This window comes from Phascolarctos cinereus, unplaced genomic scaffold, assembly GCF_003287225.1.
Source record: "Phascolarctos cinereus isolate Bilbo 61053 unplaced genomic scaffold, phaCin_HiC Scaffold_5;HRSCAF=322, whole genome shotgun sequence".
Taxonomy (NCBI): domain Eukaryota; kingdom Metazoa; phylum Chordata; class Mammalia; order Diprotodontia; family Phascolarctidae; genus Phascolarctos; species Phascolarctos cinereus.
In genome coordinates this window covers 363,597,805-363,617,328 of record NW_027555958.1, presented here as the reverse complement: position 1 = coordinate 363,617,328, position 19,524 = coordinate 363,597,805, and the positions used below count along the sequence as shown (strand labels likewise).

The 19,524-nt window shown below is 35.1% G+C and overlaps 1 protein-coding gene across 3 annotated transcripts in view; it reads right to left on the bottom strand.

The window, feature by feature from the left end:
- Window positions 1-19,524, bottom strand: part of ESRRG (estrogen related receptor gamma) — a 648,087-nt gene that overhangs the window by 152,311 nt on the left and 476,252 nt on the right. For all 3 annotated transcript variants that reach the window (XM_078156311.1, XM_078156312.1, XM_020982262.2), the window contains one exon: window positions 3,916-4,032. In XM_078156311.1, the coding sequence (XP_078012437.1) occupies window positions 3,916-4,032 (117 nt within the window). The remainder of the gene's footprint in view (window positions 1-3,915; window positions 4,033-19,524) is intronic.

The window sequence follows — 19,524 nt, the reverse complement described above, 5'->3', positions numbered from 1 at the left end:
ATGCAACCAATAAGTATAGTGAGGGAAGCCAAATCATGATATCACCTATACATACAGATCTTTTTCAAACCCTCTAGTTCATTACTTCTCAGACAGTATACAAAAAGCATTCTATGGGGAGGGGTAGAGTAGGAGAGTCAATTTAGTAAGGAAGTATGCAAATAAGAAGAAAAAAAAGAATCAGAGATCAATGAACTATTTCAAAAAGACACAAAAATAAGCAAAAAGCTCAAAAGGGACCAAAAGAGGGCATCTTTATTAACTACCAGGTTAACCTTCATACACTAAAAAAACTTACATAGCAGTAAGTTCAAGTTTTCATATGGAATTCTCTTTTGTGATCTTTTTGTTGTTGTTGTTGTTGAAATGTCCCTTGATATTTGTTAAATTCAAAATAAAAAAGGAAACTTCTAAAATAAATACTTTTTTTTAAACTTTTGGCATTATTTCACCTAAAAATTACAAGCAGAGTTAAATAAAAGTTATGAAAGAAAATGTAACTACTAATAATACTATTGAAATCTGATTGTATTTCAGGGTCTAGAAGTGATTTTGTTTATTGATAAAATAGATTCTGTCTGTCGATTTCTAGGCCTGCTGTGCCATCAGCTTGTATGGACCACTGTGGTTAACACGGGGGTTGCAGCAGCAAATTTTATTATATTCTGGTAATTGAATTGAACAGGTTTACATTTGAATAGATTTACTGCATCATGATCTCTGACATACTGCATGGGACTGAAATCCCTCTCCATCCATAAAGTTATATTTAAGACAATATCACTCTCTCCAGATACAAGCCAAGGAGATGACCAAATGCAATGCAGTGTGTAATATAATATTTCTCTGACCTTTTTTTTTTGCATGAAAGCAAAGGAACACAAAGTATTTTCCATATAATCAGCCCTACCCTAGGATGGCTATTTTACCATTTAAATGAAAGCAAGATTTAAAGAATATAAATTACTTGATTATAACTGAAGTGTCAATTAATTTCCTTTTTAAAAAGCAGGCCTACTCAAGGTTTGATAAAAGAAATTAAAGAGGTATGAATTAAACACTTCTATTTGCTTTAAGCAAACACTTTAAGCAAAACCATTCATAACTTCAATCACTCTTATCAAACTTTCAAAAGTTTAGAAACAATGCTACAACATACCAAAGAGGGAAGGATTGTTTTAAGGGGGGAAATAATTTTCTATTATTTATTATTTGTTCAATATCAAAAAAGGAAAAAAAGATACTTAGAGGAAGCAAATATATAATTAAATAAATTGGTATTTTACACACATACACACACACACACACACACACACACACACACACACACACACACACACCTCTGAATATAATTGGAAGTAGAACTGTTCCTTAATATGTCCTCCTTAGTACTGAAAATACCACAAATTGATATCAACCTTTCAGTTTAATAAATTTATTTAAGTAAACAGGCATATTTAAGAAAGTAAGCTTTCATTAGTTGGTTAGAATTTATTCACATTAGTTTTAATATCCTCCTTTCCAATTAAAAAAAAAATCTGAAAAATGATCACTAAAACTTCTCTAAAAATCCAACATCTAACCTCCTAAATTGGAAACAAGTTTTATCCCTGGTTTCTTCATAAGGAAAAACCATACTAAGAAAAAAGTACAATGAAGCACATTTTGTGCAACACATGGTTTGATGACTTAGGAGGTTACATTTTCAAAAACTGACAATGCAAAAGCTTCCAAACAAACGAACAAAAAGCTTACTTGCAAGAAATGGTGCCATGTTGGCATTCTCATGACTCAAAGAGAGAATGTCACATCTCAAGGGGAACCTTGGTGGATTAAGTTTGAAGAGCTAGGCTTCCATAAGCATAAAGTTCTAGCATTTAAGATGACTTTTTAGTAGGAATGACTTCAGTTTGACAAAAGTCAGCATCCTAAAATATTAAGCTTAGCTAACAAGCCTCTCAAAAAGAGTTTAATTCCTTTTTTCTTCCTAACTCAGATACTGATAAACTGACTGCCTTTTCCTATTAGTAGAAAGAACTCTTGTGGTAATGGTATTAACTTTATGTTGTCGGGGTGGGGTGAGGGTAAAGCTGAATGAGATTTTTTGCTTGTTTGGTGATTGGTTTGTAATTCGGGAAGGCAGAAAACTGAAAGGGGCAAGAAGATTGATAGTTAGGGGGAGTAAAAAATAAAAATAAAGGTTGTTTATTTGAACAACCAGGCAGAACATTCTTGAATCCTAGTTTCTTATATGAAGGTTACTTACACTAAGAAATTTTTTTACACACCTAGTATTAGAAAATCCCTTTTATGATACAAAACAGCAACTAATCTGCGATTAATAGACTTACATGGTTGGTTGCCTATTACACTGGGGAGCTAAATGATTTATCCAGGATTGCACAGTAAGTATGTTGAAGTACCTGGACTAGAACCCAGGTTGGCCAGAAGACAAGGCCTATTCTCTATTGCCTACGTGATCTTGACTCGTAATCTCAGATTACGTGTTAGAATTAAAACCAAAAACCATTGGATTTTTAGTTTTGTAAGATCACAGAAGCTGCTAGTCATAACTAAAAGTTCACCCAAACCTCTAGCATGTATTAGTTTTATGGCCATGGACAAGCCACTTAATGACTCAGTAGCCAAAGCAACTTTCTACCCAAACAATCGAGCAAGTCAAGTGCTGTCCTGCATCAGAAAAAAGAGTTTCCTCATTGAGTGTCCTTTAACTTAGGGGAAACCTCAGATCAGGTCAGGTATACTTCCCTGCAAATGGTCACATAATCAAAGTTCTACATTTTTTTTCAAAGATAAAATGAACTGTTTTGTTCTTCAGTTTGGATTTAGGAGAGAAGCTAAGATTTTAGCTAGTAAATGAGGACACTAGGGGTATCGGAGTTAGCGAAACCCCAAGACAGATCCAGGGAAGAAAGTTTATTTCTGGTAGGAATAAGAGACAGAGCAGTAACTATTTATCTAAGTAGGAAATGTGCCTAATTTTCCCATCTATTTCTATTACTAAAGTTTCATCCTCACTCTTCCTAAAACTGGTAAATAAATTTATTTAAAACTTTTCTCCAGGATCTAAATACACTGAGGTGATTTTATTTTTTATTTAGAATGTGCTGATGACAACAGTACGATTGAAATGTAATGTATAAAATACATATAAAATAGCACCCACATACAGAGATGATAATCAAGTTACATCAGGACTTCAAATTTCCAGGAAGAATTTCTCTATTACCTCAGATGAGACAGCTTCATTTTTTTTTTAAAGAGATTCTTTCCTTGATTTATCACAGATCAAAGACCTTGTATTTCTGAAAAAGTTATACAGGGAAATTTGAGAGCATGAGAAAAGAATAAAGATGAGGATTTTTCCAGAGCATTTAGTTTTTTCTCAAGCTCCTTTTAATCAGAAATCAATTCAAAGAATGTTGGGGGGACAAGGGGAATGAGGGAAGATGGGGGGGAGTTGGCCAACAGCAATGGAAAGCCAAGATCAGAATATGCATTTTTATGCAAATCTATACAAAGTAATAAAGGGAGAAAGGGCTTGACGACATTGTCACTAGCACAAAAAATAGCTCCTTTCCTGAATTTAACCTTTTGCCTGCTGGAAATCATAAATCGAAGATCATCAGAATCAATAAAGCATACCTGGTGGCTTCTCTGGACCATCCCAAGTATCCTGGCATCTTCCTTGAGAGGTAAAAACATTTTGGTTGGATGCTGCCAGAATACTCAAGAATAAAGTAGAAGGTTTTATTTATTCTTCCCCCACTATCACATTAATACTTACCACTGCATGGTTTGCTCCAGTTTTCAGGAAAACTGTAATGTTGTTAAGCACGCCACACTTACTCTTTTGAGTAAAAATGTAGAGCTGTGGAATAAGAAGAGCCTTACCTTCCTTCAGCATGCCAACTTTTAGACACTTCATGAAACGGCAAGCCTGGCAGGATTTGCGTCTGCGCTTTGTGATTTCACATTCATTCGTGGCTGGGCAGCTGTATTCTATATTACCTGCAGCATAGTGATGGGAGAAAAGAAGCCATGAGTCAAAACCGTGTGGGTAAAAACATCAGTATCCCAGAGGAAACACCAAACAAAACAAAATAAAACAACAGAAGCATATGGAACCAAAGCTAACCCTAGGGCCACAAAGAATTCACAAAGAAGTGACATAAAAGGAAAAAAGAAATAAATGACACAGGAAAGACTAAGATTCATGCTGGATCAGAAATATTAAACAAAATGTAGGGTGGACAAGAAATGAGTTGAAGCTTTAAAAATGAAGTTTGAGGATATCTATTTAAAATCAATATTTTCACCATGTCTAGGCAAAGTCTTCTTAGCCCCTATCCATCCAAAATCCTGAAGTATTTAATTTACATGATTAATTGTACGTATATCCCTAATTATTGCTTTGGTTTAGATTTCTGGTCATTATTGACAACAGAAGAATCATTCTTATAATGCTTGTTAGATTATCAAAGGCTTTTAAAAACATAATCAATAAGTAAACAAGATTGTTTGAGAATTAAATAGATTCTTAAGAGAACAGGCACAATAATGCTTTTTGATACTGTGAGAGTTGAGTGAGATGTCCTGTGGTGTCCCTTTTCCAAATCTAAATTCACACCGATAGACTGTGAACTTATAAGTAAATCTAGCCAAAACTTCCTTAATACTGAAAGTTTTATGCATAAGAACAAAAGGTTTAAGAACTAACATTTTCTACTCTTCGGATTTGTTTTATATATTTTTATTTATTTAAATTTAATATATTGTTCTATATAAGAATTTTAATTTTAAATGAACTATCTGCACAGTGAATATTAAAAATCTCTTCACTCAAATTTTAGATTTATTGATATAAGATATATTGATAGATATAGCTCAATGTTCTGGTGCTTCCTCCCCCACTACAATGGAAGCTCGTTTAGGAAGGGACAATGTAAATAGCAATTGTTTCTGTTTTGGCCAGAAACCCTGAGGATCCTCCCCTCCCAGACTGATTTTTTTTTTTGGACTAAGGTCATTCTTTGCTTCATTTTTTACCTAGCCTTAATCAGTGAATGGGCATCGCTTCAGTCAAACTGAGACTTGTTAAAGACCTTAGCTTAAAAAGGCTAAGGTCTCCCACTGCATCCAGGACCATCTCCAGTCATCCTGATCTATATCTGGCCACTAGACCCAGTGTGGTGACTCTGAACAGCCCTCGCTCACTTAAATCCAATTCACTCGCATGTCATGGCATCACCTCCCTGATGTCATGGTCCTCTTTGAGAATGAAGGAAAAATAACAACAACAACAACAATTCTTATTGAAACTCTTTTTTTCCACAAGCCCGGTGATCAATAAATTGTTGTTGTTACACATATAAATTACCCTTTCCATAGCTAGCATGGGACTCTGAATACAGTAGGCACTCAATAAATATTTGTTCAATTGTTGTTGAAAAGAAATGCATTCAATTACTAAGAAGGATGCTCAACAGGACAGTTGTGGGCTGTCTACAGTTTTGTAAAGAAACTGCCTTTAAAATAAAGCATCTCTCCCTATCAGCTCTGTCACATACAGCTTTGAAGGTCTCTTCTTTTTCCATAACCCTTTCCCCCTGTTATTAAGTACATTAGTATCTTAATGAAAATGCATTCTGTTTATTGTCCTCTTGGGAAGGGGGAGGTCATCACACCAAATGCATAAATTGTCATCAGAGACAGTCCGAGCATAATTGCAATTTTGCTGCTCCCGTGTTTGCAGCACTCAGGGTCCGTCAAAGTCCCCTGAAACACGCGCAGATTCAGGTAATTAGCATAGAGTCTGCCTGGGACCACAGCATTGATGAAATATTTCAGAGTTAATCACACTTTGTAAACACTGATTTATATTGACTACCTTTCTCCAGACTGATGTCTCCTCATTAAATATCACATTAGTGGATTGCAGACCTGCACAAAGACCCAAAATGCTTAGCAGCTACTAATTCAACAGGAAGTAATACTTAAACCACTTATACCTATTGAAAATTGGTTAAATATTCATGATAAAGAGGCCTGCACAATATAACCTGAGATAAACCCATCAAAAAATCTTTTACTAAATTAGCACTCTAAGTCAAAGCATTTCAACAATAAAACCAACCTGCTTTCAACATAATACCTGAATTTTTTTTAAGTGACACTAATAACAGCCACAGTTAATAAACAAAACCACCAGGTTTTACACAAGGAGGATAATGCTAATAGTCTTCTTGGAAAATCAGATGAAATGCAAAGATTTCTCTCTCTTCCTACTTTCATTCACTTCACAGGGCTTTCCCCCAAGGTGGGGGGAGGGGACGTGGGTACAGGGAGAGGACACGGTTTGTTTTGTTTTGTTTTTCACTCAGTTATTTTGTAGCCATGTCTAGCTCTCTGTGACTCCATTTAAGGTTTTCTTGGCATAGGTACTGTAGTGGTTTGCCATTTCCTTCACCAGCTCATATTACAGGTAAGGAACTGAGGCAAACAGGGTTGACTTGCCCAGGGTCACACTGCCAGTAAATATCTGAAGCCTGATTTGAATTCCTGAAGATGTCTTCCTGATTCCAAACCCAGTGTTCTATCCACTGCACCACTTAACTGCACTGGGGGTGGGTGGGTTGAGTTACATGACTAAAACACACAAATCACACAAGTCATACATTATCTGAAAGAAAAAAATAGTGTGTATGGTACAAAATGTAATTGGTGGCTATTATTATCTGATTATCAATAGAAATATTAAAACAGAGAACATTCTGTTAAGAGGTTGGTACCTGAAAAGTCAGAAGGAACAAGAATGAAAGCATTGTTTCACTTCTTCACAAACAAGCTCCAGTCTTAGATTTTTTTTAAATGCATGTCAGATACTTCTAATTAGCTATTCCATCCTTACCTCAAACTCAATATAGCTAAAACCAGCCTTATCATACCTTTAGGACCATGACTCTTAACCCAAATTCCCTGAAGTCAACATATCCTCAAAATATTTTTTTAATGACACCATCCCTTGCCCTTTTATTACATATTTTTGTAACACTAGCATCCTAAAACAAGTATTTACTATTTTACAGAATGACAAACTTGCCCCACTAAGACATATAGTTAGTGAAGGCAAGACTAGAACCCATGTCTCCTGATACCTAGTAAATATTATCATCAGTTGATGCTTTCTTCCCTCATATGATCGCCAATGTGAATTGTGCAAAAAGGTAAATTTTCCAATTGACAATTGATCCTTGTTTAAAGAAAAATCTTCTAAAAACTATTTCAACATTTTTGATGGAATATTTTTTAAAATGAATCACATTTTAGGTATGTAGTGTAGTTTAGTGGATAGAAGGCAAGGTGGGTCTCAGAGTAAAGAAGAACTGGATTCAAGTCTTGTTAGTGATTCATAAACTGACTAGCTGTACTGGGAAAATCCCTTAATCTCACAGTGCACACAAATAATTTTCTAAGACTATAAATTAGAGATAAATTGCCATGGGAGGAGTTTCTACTCCAGGAACTCCCTACACCTAGGAAATGGTACACAGGCTCACGCAAAACACATATATACCCCTTAAACCCAAACAAGTACGTCCTTATTATTTTAAAACTCAGCATACACACTACAATGCAACAATTTCAGGAAGTGAAAGTCACTCTTACAGACATCAATTAATTACCCAGGATAATAAAATAATGTCTTCTAGCAGTTAATGAGGAATACGAAACTGTGAGTTCCTACATTAAGGGCCCTAGGTTAAGATTTTATAAAGGAGACAGATTAATTTGTACAAGCAGAGGTATTAGGTTAAGAACTGAGATCTAGTCCCTGATCTAGCAGTACTATTCTCTGTTTTCCAAACTTGGGCAAGTAAGTCATTTAACTATTCCAGGTCTCAGTTTCCTCAAATTACAGGCTTTTATTAGAAATATTATAATAGTTTTGTATCTGTTTTTTAAAATTCTTGAGTATCCTTGGCATTAAGGTTGTCTGCTATCTCTTACTAGCAGTCTGGCTAAGCTACTAATTGAGCTATATAACCAAAATATGTTACAGTTGTGTATGGAATAAAGCCAGTGATATGTGCTGAGTAAAGTACGTGAACTCTGTAATACAGACTTCAGTTGTTAGCAGAGGTTAGAGTTTTCATTTTTTGTTTGTTTTTTACCATTTTTCCTTACCTCTGGGTTCATGGCTAAGCTCTGAATATATGAAGCTATCAGAAGGCTAACCTACAGATAATTGGAAAGTTACTGAAAGGGAAAAAGAAAAATGCAAGAGTTGGACATTCCTTTATTAACCGGAACCAAAGGTATGAGAAATGATCATTTCAAAATCATGAAGAAAAAAAAGATACAGAAATTTGGATAACAGAGAACCTACAAATATAACTTGAACACAAATCTAAGGTTGATACAAAGGCAGAGACAAATTACCAAGAAAGTCTAAAAGGGAAATTAAAAACAAAAATAAACAAAAACCAGCAAAATATTTCTAGCATTGAGATAGAAAAAATAATAAGAAGCAAAACAAATTATGGTTTGTGGGTGTAAAAGAATATTATTGCACTGCAAAAAATGATGTGTTAGAGGAATACAGAGAAGCATGGAAAAATCTACATGAACTGATGCATAGCAAAATAACCTGAGCCAAGAAAACAAGCTACACAGTGACTATGCCAATGTAAGAGGAAAGTACAATAACAATCCAAAAAAAATCAAAAGTAAATATAACAAAATTATAAAGATCAAGCATGGTTCAAATGGAGAAATATGAGAAAATACCGTTAACCCACCCCTTTTACAGAGATAGGAGGACTACAGGTGTTACACACTGTACTTTTTTTAAAAAAAAATTTCCATATATTGATCAATTGTGCTGATTTTCCCCCTCTTTTTCTTTTTTTGTCTTGAAAAGATTATCTTATTTTTTAGGACAATTCTTTAGGTGGGAGAGGGAGAGAGATATTGATAACTACAATGATGTAAAAATGGAAGACAATAAAAACATTTTTAAAAAAGATAAGGAAATTAAAATTCAATTGGAAAAAGTTTTAAAAATACATACTGCATATGAATAAAAATGATAATAAAAGTTACTAATACAGAGAGATGACATTATAAAGATAGAGGTAATTAATGTTAATCTCCAATATTATAGTAAAAGTGGAGTATGCTGACATTGTGGTTAGAGCTAAAGAAATAATGGCTCAGTATGATTCAATAATGGTAGTTGTAATGATATTTAAAACAATTACATACTTTCAGCCCTTTGACATGGTTACAAGCATTGTATCCATTTTACAGGTAAGGCAAGTTAGGTGCAGAGACAGCTCCAAACTGTCAGAAACAGGTCTTGAACAAGGCTCTCACAATTACTAACATTTAAATGCTTGCCAATTCAATGAAGAAATGAGTCTGCCAACAAAAGAGAAGCAGACTCATATTTGGAAACTGTTGTCTAACTTAAATAATTTGCTTGTACAAAAGAAAGCCTAATTTCCTACTCCTCACAGTGAATTATTTAGTTCATTTCTGGTTTGCTAAGAACACAGTTACCCAAAAGATTCTTTGGACAATGTCTGGGTCTATGAAATTTTGTCCTTGAAAAATTTTCCCTGGTGCTTTTTGTCCTGTTCAACAAGAAAGTGAATTATACTAAAAATGTGCTGTCCCAAGCACTGTATAACATTGTTATATCTACTGTGGTAACAGTTCAAATGTATTATACCCAGTGGATCACAACATCTCTGGAGTCCACTTGCTTTTCTTGAATGCACTAAAAACTGGAGAACAGACAAAAATATTTCCAGTAGCAAATGTGGACACCTGAGTTATTAACACAGGACAGTCATTATTCAGAGAATGTGTAGGTTACTATTCATACAACAGGCTGTCAACTTCAGCTAAGGGGTTTTCTTGGATTATAGCTTGCTGTTTTCTGGGATAAATTTGTTTGATGACACCAGGGACTGAATAGGGCAGCAACTAATGGCATAACTGGAATTTACCCAGTTTTGTCAATAAATAGCTATTGAAGTTAACTATACTATACAGGGAACCAGATCAACATGGAAGCTCTGGTTTGGGTTTTTCTTTTTAACCAGGCTGACAAGAATGATACAGCAATTTATAATATCTCCTGGCTGCTTTTCAGAAAGGACCAGGCTCTGATTACTTATTTCAGTCTTTTGTACAATTAGTTTGCAGGCAATATAATTTTCTCACTTACTGCTTAATAGAATCTTGCAGCTAGCTGGCGGACACAATAACAGGGTATATGTTAAACTCCTGCCTGAAGTGCCAGTGGATAATTTGTATATTCCTTTCAGTCACTTAATGGACTTTTATAGTTTGGCAGTGAAAGGCCTGAATGATGTGAATTAGCATGGCTCCTCAAAATAAAAATATATGTCAAATCTTTACTCCCTATTCACATTACTCCTACATTGAAATGATGCATACATATCATAATTTTAAAGCCTATTTGAAAGCATTTGTATATTTCCTCCAATTGTTTTAATTTTATTAATAGGGCCAAATGGCTTGAAATGACCCATGGGGCACTCCAAGTGAGGTTTATCCAATTGTTTTTCAAACATTAAGTGATTTACAAATGATGGTATTTGCTTGAGTGAACAATTATGGGTCATTAAAAACATACGGGCAATAACCTGTAGTATTTGTTTTAAATGCCCTGGAACACTAAAAAAAAAATCTCTCTGAAGTGGTTGACTTTGCATTCTTTTCTCTTTAGAAGGGCAGCCTCTAAAATTGTCATTAGAGAAAAAGAGAGTTTTAATTTTCTAAAAGCTTGGATATTGGGATCTTCACCCAATCCCTCTGACAGTGAATATAACAGTAAGGATAATAATAACAACAGCAGGAACACCAATAATAGCCATAATAATAAAATCTCAAATTTGTGTAAGACTTTGTAGGAGATATTACTATAAAGTGTTTTGATTTTTTTAAGCAACATGAAAGAGAACAGATAAATGCAACAGGGTCAACATGAAAAGCAACATAAATCCAAAGACATTGCAATTTCTAAGAATATTTTGGGGGGCAGCTAGGTGGTGCAGTGGATAGAGAACCGGCCCTGGATTCAAGAGGACCTGAGTTCAAATCTGACAGACCAAATACTTCACACTTACTCGCTGTGTGACCCTGGGCAAGTCACTTAACCCCAACTGTCTAAAACATACACACACACACACACACACACACACACACACACACATACACACATATACAGATAGGAAATCTTATTTTGAAATGACCTTCAGAGAAGCCAACTAAAAACTTCACCATGAATGTTTATGTCAAATAAATCCCTTTATGGCCAAAATAACAATCCTGTCCCCGCATCCCCTTCAAAAAGTTCCACTTCCTTGTTTTCATTTTAGTTAGTAAATTCTTCAAAATCTTAAGATCATAGATTGAAAGGGACTTCAGAGGCCATAGAGTAGGGATGACGGAAGTGAGAATCAGGGGGAGAAGAGCGTGTTAGGAGAGAATTCAATTAAAGGCTTATGTACAGGGTTGCATTGGAGTTAAGGATCAGAGGTAGAGGGAAAAGGGAAAACATTCCTGGCTTGGGGAAGAGCCTGCGCTGGGATATGGAAGGTGATGTAAGATCAGTTTGGCTAGACTGTGAAGTTCATGACAGGGAGTGATGGTGTTGTTCAGCCTTCGTTTGTGAAGAAGACCAATGATATCACAATGTTGTGGCAAAATAGTGGATGATTTGTGATGTCTTGGCTTGTGTGTGAATTGGAATTAAGTGAGGCAGATACACAGAAAGTCATCAGCCTTGCTCTCTCTTCCAGAGTCATAGAAGTCCAGTGGCATAACAAAAGTCCAGACAACTGGCAATGGCTAGGATGCAATGGATGACTTTGGCATCTTCAATGTCTCATCAAGCTCTAAGTGCTCCATAGGACCTGCTTCAGTTGCCTTCCTGGTCTTTGGAAAAAATTGTTCAAATCTGCCCATTCTGGGAAGTCTTCACATGCTTGGAGTAGAAAACCCCTAAATATACCAATGGGTTTTAGGCTCGTTGATTACCCTCAACTCTTACCTGTGGCTCCAAGAAGCAGTAGTAGGCACAAAAGCCACACCCCAGTAAAACTGCATTGGCAGATGGGGAGTGATATAATTAGACTGGGAAAGTAGGCTGGAGTGAGAATTGAAGGGCTTTTAATGCCAAACAGAGGCACATATATTTGATCCTCTAAGAAACAGGGAGCCACTATAGTTTATTCAGCAGGAGAGAGATCTGACTGTACTTTTGGTAATTTCATTTTGGAAAGGATGGAAAGGAAAACGCAGTGGCATCAGTCCAAGCAAGAGATAAAGTGGGTCCTGGAGTCTCTCTGGTATGAATGGATAGAAGGAGACTCCAAGATTCCTTCTAGCTCAGGGGGGTTGGATGCCAGTGATACTGGGAAAGTAGAATCCACGAGACTGGGGAACTGATAAGATATATGAGTGGAAAAAGAGGGAGAGGTTGAGTATAACATTGATGACACCTTTGACAGAAATAGGAAAGTTCTGTAGAGGGGTGCATTTGGGGGAGAGATAAAAAGTTAGATTTAAGATATGCTGAATTTGAGATTCATTGGGGATATCTATTTTAAAATGTACAAAGGGCAATTAGTGATGACGGACTATAACTCAGGAAAGAACATGAGGTGAACCAAAAGGATGTTGGTGCCTTCAAAACGAATAGGGCTATTATATTCAGGGTTCCAAATTCATGGTCTTTCACCTCTAATAAAAGGCCTGGGGAAGGTGTTCTCTTGTGTCTTTTCTTTAGAGCCAAATTTAGTCATTATGCTTTTGCAATATTCAGTTTAGGTTGTTCTACTGTCAATATTCTTTGTATTTATGATGTTAGATTTGGCATCATTTGGTTAGGCTGAACATATTTTTACTTCCCCTTAGTTCTTTTTTATTCTAAAGGATTATCTTTAGAGAGGGGGCGAGAAGACAGTGAAAAATGTAGGTGATGCAAAAAGAAAAAATATCCATAAAATTTATTTTAAAAATATAAATAAGGAAATGTTATTCACCCTCAACTAACTGATTAGCGTTAAAGGCACCAGCATACCTCCAGTAAGCCATGAATAGCTCTTTCTTTTCTTTTGGTATATACTACAAAAATACTTTTCCATTAAAAACAATTTCTAGTCTGGCTAGAAGCGAAAAAAAAATCTAAATATACAATTATGGGGAGGGGGAGGGAGGAGTACTTTAGATATAATCTAATCAAAAATATTTAAAATAAATAAGGAGAAATTAAGAGCCAGAGAACAAACTGACCAACGTTGCACAGGGAATAAATGGCGTTTCTTGGACACCTCATCTCCTGACTTCCAGGCTAATGCTCTTTCCAGATGATAATGAAATTCTGGTATTTTTCTGAAAATAAATATTCCCTCTGAAAAAGGGATTGGAGGGTATAAATAATCCTTAACAGGATTTTAGGATATAATCCCCTCAAACTTCAAAATCCTACAACACAAAAAGATGAAATGAAGAAGAATAGGAGAAATTGGCAACCATGAGAGGCTATTAGAACATAAGCACTTTGAGAACAGGGAATAATTTTGCTTTTTTCTTTCTACCCCCTGTGCTTAGTACAAGGCTGGAAACAGCAATGACTTAATAAATGCTTGACTATCATTTAAAAAAAGTCAAGAGGAAGCCCCCCAAGAAAGAGATAAGAGAAAGTAAGAATAAAATGATTGACACTGGAAACTGAGTACAATATTGCTTATTAGGATAAGTGGACCCAGAATTAAGGAAAAGCTATGTAAGGAATTTCTGAAGTCAAGAGTTCTGGTATGCTCCTGGCTAGATTACTGTTCTACTATTTATAAAGAGAGAAGTTTCAGCATGAAGCTGTACGAAAGGTCCATACATTTGGGCTTCTTACAAAACTTCCCGCTTTTCCAGGGAACTGGGAGGATGAGAAAAATAAATATTGGTATTAGTAGGAAAGACTAACAAAAATTCTGGTACCCGAGCAGGAGTTTAAAAGATGGAACGATCAAATATAATCACCATCACCATCTTATATTTAGATAGCAACTTCCACTTTTTTGGAGTACTTGTACCTGCATCCATAGGTATGGAATACGCATAACATCCTTTTTTGGGAATTATAGAAGATTAAAAACAAGAAGGCAGGTAACCTGCTTTGAATGCAAAAGTGTAACATGTTATTCTAGGAATAATGTTGAAAATGCTAAAGTTCAAAGCAAACCGAATTTGGTGGGGGGAAGGCAAAAGACAATAAAAGGCTATATTGGGAGATTAAAAAAGGAAGACCAGAGAAGTGATAATGACCTGATCCCTGCATCAGGGGTGGATGAGGTGATAACTAATTATGAAAAGGCCAAAAGCTGCCCAATTCTTATTTCTGTTTTCTCTCAGAAATGGAGGGGGGGATCACAAGAAAGTGAAGAAGAAAAACAGTTCAGAGAAGCTGATATCTAAAATAAGTAAGAAAATGGCATCATGGCATCACTTGGTTGCCTCTTGATGAGTTTAAGTCATACAAATCAAAAAGACTGATAGGCTGGAATGCTGGAAATATCTACTAGGAAAAATCTACTAGGAAATAAGGATAAAAACAATCTTACTCTTAGGTTTGAAGTACCTATTTCATTGGGACAAGATAAGTGAGGCATCATTAGATATCAGTTTATCTGAAAAACATGGGGGTTCTACTGAACTATAACTTGTGTAAGTCAATATGGCTACTGAAGAAGCAATTGGGATCTCTTGGGGAAAGTTTACCTTAGTCCATCTGTTCTCTATTCTGGTCAGAAAAGACTTGGAGTTTCATGTTCAGTTCTGTGCATCACAGTGACAAAATGGAGGAAGTCCAGAGGAATTTGATTTCTACAATACAGGGTCATGCCTGTACATGCCATATGAAGGTCAATGAAAGTGTAGCTTGGAAGAAAGACAGCTCAGGGGAAAAATGCTAAGTGTCTCCAAGTATGCGAAATGCAGTCATGAGGAAAGGTGAATAGACTTGTACTAATTAGTCCCAGAAAGAAAGACTATGAGCAAAACATAGAAGCTGTAGAGAGGCAAGTGTAAATTTGATGAACTTCCTAAGATTCAGACCTCTACAGAAATGCAATGGATTGCCACAGGAAATGATGGGCTTCTTTAGGGCCGCTACAATATTTAAACAAAGGCTGGACTGGACACTTGACATAGGTGTTAAAGCAGGGATTCTATTTCAGTTAGTAATTGGAATAGATGGCTACTAAAGTCCATTCAGACTCTCTACTGTTATTATTATTGTCATTATTATTTTGATTCCATGATTCTGTTGACTTGCTTTGCAAGTATTGCTTTGTACTTAACAGGTTAGAAAACCCAAGTACATAGAGCTTTAGGGACATCCACAGTGTCATAAAGCAAATAATGGAAGAGTTGGGTCTAGAATCCAGGAATTCTAACTCCTAATCTAGTAGAGCATTTACATTTTACCACACAGGAGTGCAAAAGATGGGGAGGATGTAAGTTGAGAATGAGTGCCCTAACCTATTTCCAACTAACAGGAAAAACTATCACAGTTTTACAAATTTAAATGGCTTTTATTTCAAGATTCTTTCCTTCATTAAAAAAATTTTTGACGAGCTAATAATAAAGAACCACTGATGGGGAGAAAGGCTGTCAGGTATTCATATGATGTTATTCTCTATGGTTGATTTCTAGATGCATACATAAAGGACTGTTAAACAAGGTGCATTCCTTATGAATGGCTAGGATATAGGCATCCTGACAGTAATTGATTATGAAAGGAGAGGTTAGTTATTCTCCCCGCCCCCCAAAAAGTTAAAAAAAAGTATAATGGGAGTGTGTACGTGGCAGGGAATTCAGAATAATATTGAAATTTCTCTCTCTAGGTCCATAATTATAGTTCTTAATAGATTCTTACTGAAATTTTTGTTATCACCTAGATTTCACACTGCATCCCTCCCTCTTCCTCTTCTCAGAGTACAATTAGTTATTACAAAAAATTTAAGAAAAAAAGAGAAAGAGAAAAATAATTAAGCAAAATCAATCAATACCCTCCCCCCACACAATCACCCATGAGAATTTGGCATTCTATTACACACTTAGTGACACTGTACCTCTACAAAGGTGGGAGAAGGTATCCTTTCATGTCTTTTCTCCAGGGTCCCAATTATTCTTTATAATTCTACAACATTCTGTTTTGATTGTTTTGCAGCTGGGTTTTTTTCCCCATTTACACTCTTGTAGTCCTGTATATTATTTCCCTGGCTTATTTCACTTCAGATAACTTCTTGTAAGTTTTCCTATTTTTCTCTGTATTCATCATTTTCATCACTGTTTATAATACAGTAATATTCTATTACATTCATGCCCCATGATTTTTTTACCTAAACTGACAGGCATCTACTTGCTTTATTCCTAGTTCTCTATGACTACAAAAAGTGCTACTATAAATATTTGGGTGTTTATGGAACTTTACTTTTTATCAAGGATAAATGAACTGTAGGCAGTTGGGTCAAATCTGGGTCAAATACTATAGGCATTTTAGCAACTTTATCTGTAAAATTTCAAATTGCTTTTCAGAATGGTTATACTAGTGCAGAGCTCTACCCAACAAAACATAAGTAGGACTCCTAATTTTTTTAATGGGTATCACGGAAGGCAAAACATAGAAGGAATTGTAATATTGTTTCTCCCAAGTCTAAGTTCTAAAGTCCACTCCTGTCTCTATTCCAGAATGGATGGTATGAATCCCAGAGATTGGCCTAACAATGAAACCCTATTCCTAGAGGTGGATGACATGCAAAGTTACTCATAGGAGCTACAAAAAGAGCTTGAGCCTGCCTGGTAGAACTTTTGGTTCTGTTCTCATTTTCTATGTAGAAATTAATAAAATTGTTAGGTAAATGAGACCAAGGAAATAGAATATGAAAAATAAGGAAAATTTTATTTTTAAGTACTTGTGACTTTTAAAATATAATTTTTCTCATTTTTCATACTCATATCAATATAAAAGAATTGATTGGGAAGAGTCGTACTCTGACAGAGCATATGGGTATACCTATCTATCCATCTGGAGACAGATGGAAAAATGACTACATGTGAAATCCTAACAAAACCAGCAATGTGGGCAGGAGTGTAATTGTTCTAAAGTATGGTTAATTACTTGATATTTAAATAGAAGTTTTAAATTTACTTCATGTACTATTTTGGTTTATATGGGTTTTTTTTTCTCTGTCCCAAGAAGAACCAATATAGAGATTGCACTGGGAATAAAAGGCTTTACTAAAATTTGCAAATATAAAGACTTAGAAGAAACCTCGGAAATAAGCACAAATCCCAAAATCATAACAGGAGAAAACTACTATCTTCTCCATCTTTATGATTACCTTTTGAATTCCTAGGTAGACTATATAATTTGGGGATGGTCTCAATATGCTTTTGGAAACTATTTAACAGAGTTATAAACATGTATTATAGAACTGAAATTTCAACTTCATTAAAGCAGATTCAGTTTATGAAGCATATTCTTAAGAAAGTCCATTTAAGATATGATGGAATGACTGATTAGATGGATAAATTATTGGAAACTGCACATTTCTTTTCAAATATCTATGAAAATGTCTTACTTTTCTTTTTGGAAATTTAGGCTCCAAAAATTGGTCTCTACAGGGAAAACATTTATGAAATATTTTCAGCAGATAAGGATATCATCTTATCCTGCAAATATGTGACTATTTACCGGTCTTCCTAAAAGGAAAACTATGCACGTAGAATTCTAAAAACAGGGAAAAATATTTATAGGTGTGACAAAAAAGATTCAGGTTGACTCTAAACATGGGTAGGATCTTCACTTTAAATATTAATTTTTTCGAAGTCTTAGGAACATCAGATTTTATTGTGTGCTTATCCAATAATATGTCAATAAGCAAAATATATGGAAAAGAAATTCCCCTCAGATTCATTTTCCCCAATCAAAAAAATAACTAAGTCTCTTTTTAAAGATATGGATCATTTCGACAAGCAAGAAATATTTTCTTTTCATTAAATAGCCGTTATCATGTCCTACCCCCCAGTATTAATCTTTAAGATAATGTAGAATCCCCAAAATTAACGCATGGGGTGAGGGGGCAAATGATGTGTTGGAAACAGCAGCAAAGAGATGTACCTTCCATAAAACATCTTTAAGCCTAAAAATCCAGAAAAACAAAACCCACCAAATTATCTTAAATTACATCACAAATAACTGTGCAGGTATTTGGGGGACAATTCCTCAAAGAAGACTCTTAGGGTGAGTGGATAAGGAATATCAACAGATATAAGTCACAGGGAATGATATCATATAGCAAAAGAAGCAGAACAAAGTTTGAAAGATATTTCGAATGGTTTGCTGAATCTTCACAATTTCAAAGAATGGTCTGAAATTGAATAAAGAGCATTCACAATGAGTCACTGCTGACTAATCTCCTTTCTGACAAGCTTTAATACTATTCTAAGTGTAATTTTTAGTCTTTTTTTATCTTATTTAGCCCACAGTTATAGAATCATCTATTAGATAACTTTCATCCTACTAATTAATAGTCTTTTAAAGTACCTAATTTCATACTATAATCTTTTCTTTATTTTATGGAAAAAAAAGATTTTTTCATACTATTATTTCAAGTCAAATTTTGGAAACCTTAAAATACTCATCTGCAATCAGGTAAATTTATTTTTCCCTATGAACATAACATTTGGAAGAAAAAAAAACATAAACTGTAAACAAATTCCAGTCTGGATCATAACCTTGAATGTCTTGAGATCTCTAAGAGGTAGTTTGGTGCCATAGAAAGTGAGGGATCAGAGTCAAAGAGACAAAAGGGAGTTGGACAAGAAAATCTCTAAGATATCTGCTACACTTAACTCTATGGTTCCATTTCTTTTAACATAAGGTATTCTTGTCTCAGTAGAACATTAAGCTTCTTAAGGGGAAGGGCTATATTGCTTTTGTCTTTCTATACCCAAGCACCTATCCCAGTGCTCAGCAGATAGGACTTTCTTAATAAAGGCTTGATGAACTGAATTTAACTGTTTTTAAAAACACAAAGTACAAGACATCCTTTGTTGAGTACTCAAGAGCACTCAATAAATACTGACTTATGAAAGGTGGGGTTTTTTTATTGTTTTATTTTGATTAATGGACAACTAAGGGAAGAAATTCATTCTAATTGATTTAAGATCTACAATTTTTTTTTTAGGAGTACGGTAAGGGAGAAGAGGTGGTGAGGCTGTAGCTAAAGGAATCTGTAGAAGACAAATTCTGCATCAGCCTAAAAATGGACAGAATTAGCCTAGAAAAATTCAGAGAAATATATCTACAGGTTGCCTGTGAGTTGATGACTTTTTTAGCTACAGTAGCTGTCAAAGATAATCTATTAAGTCTTACAGAGATTGGAGATCATCTCAGTGGAG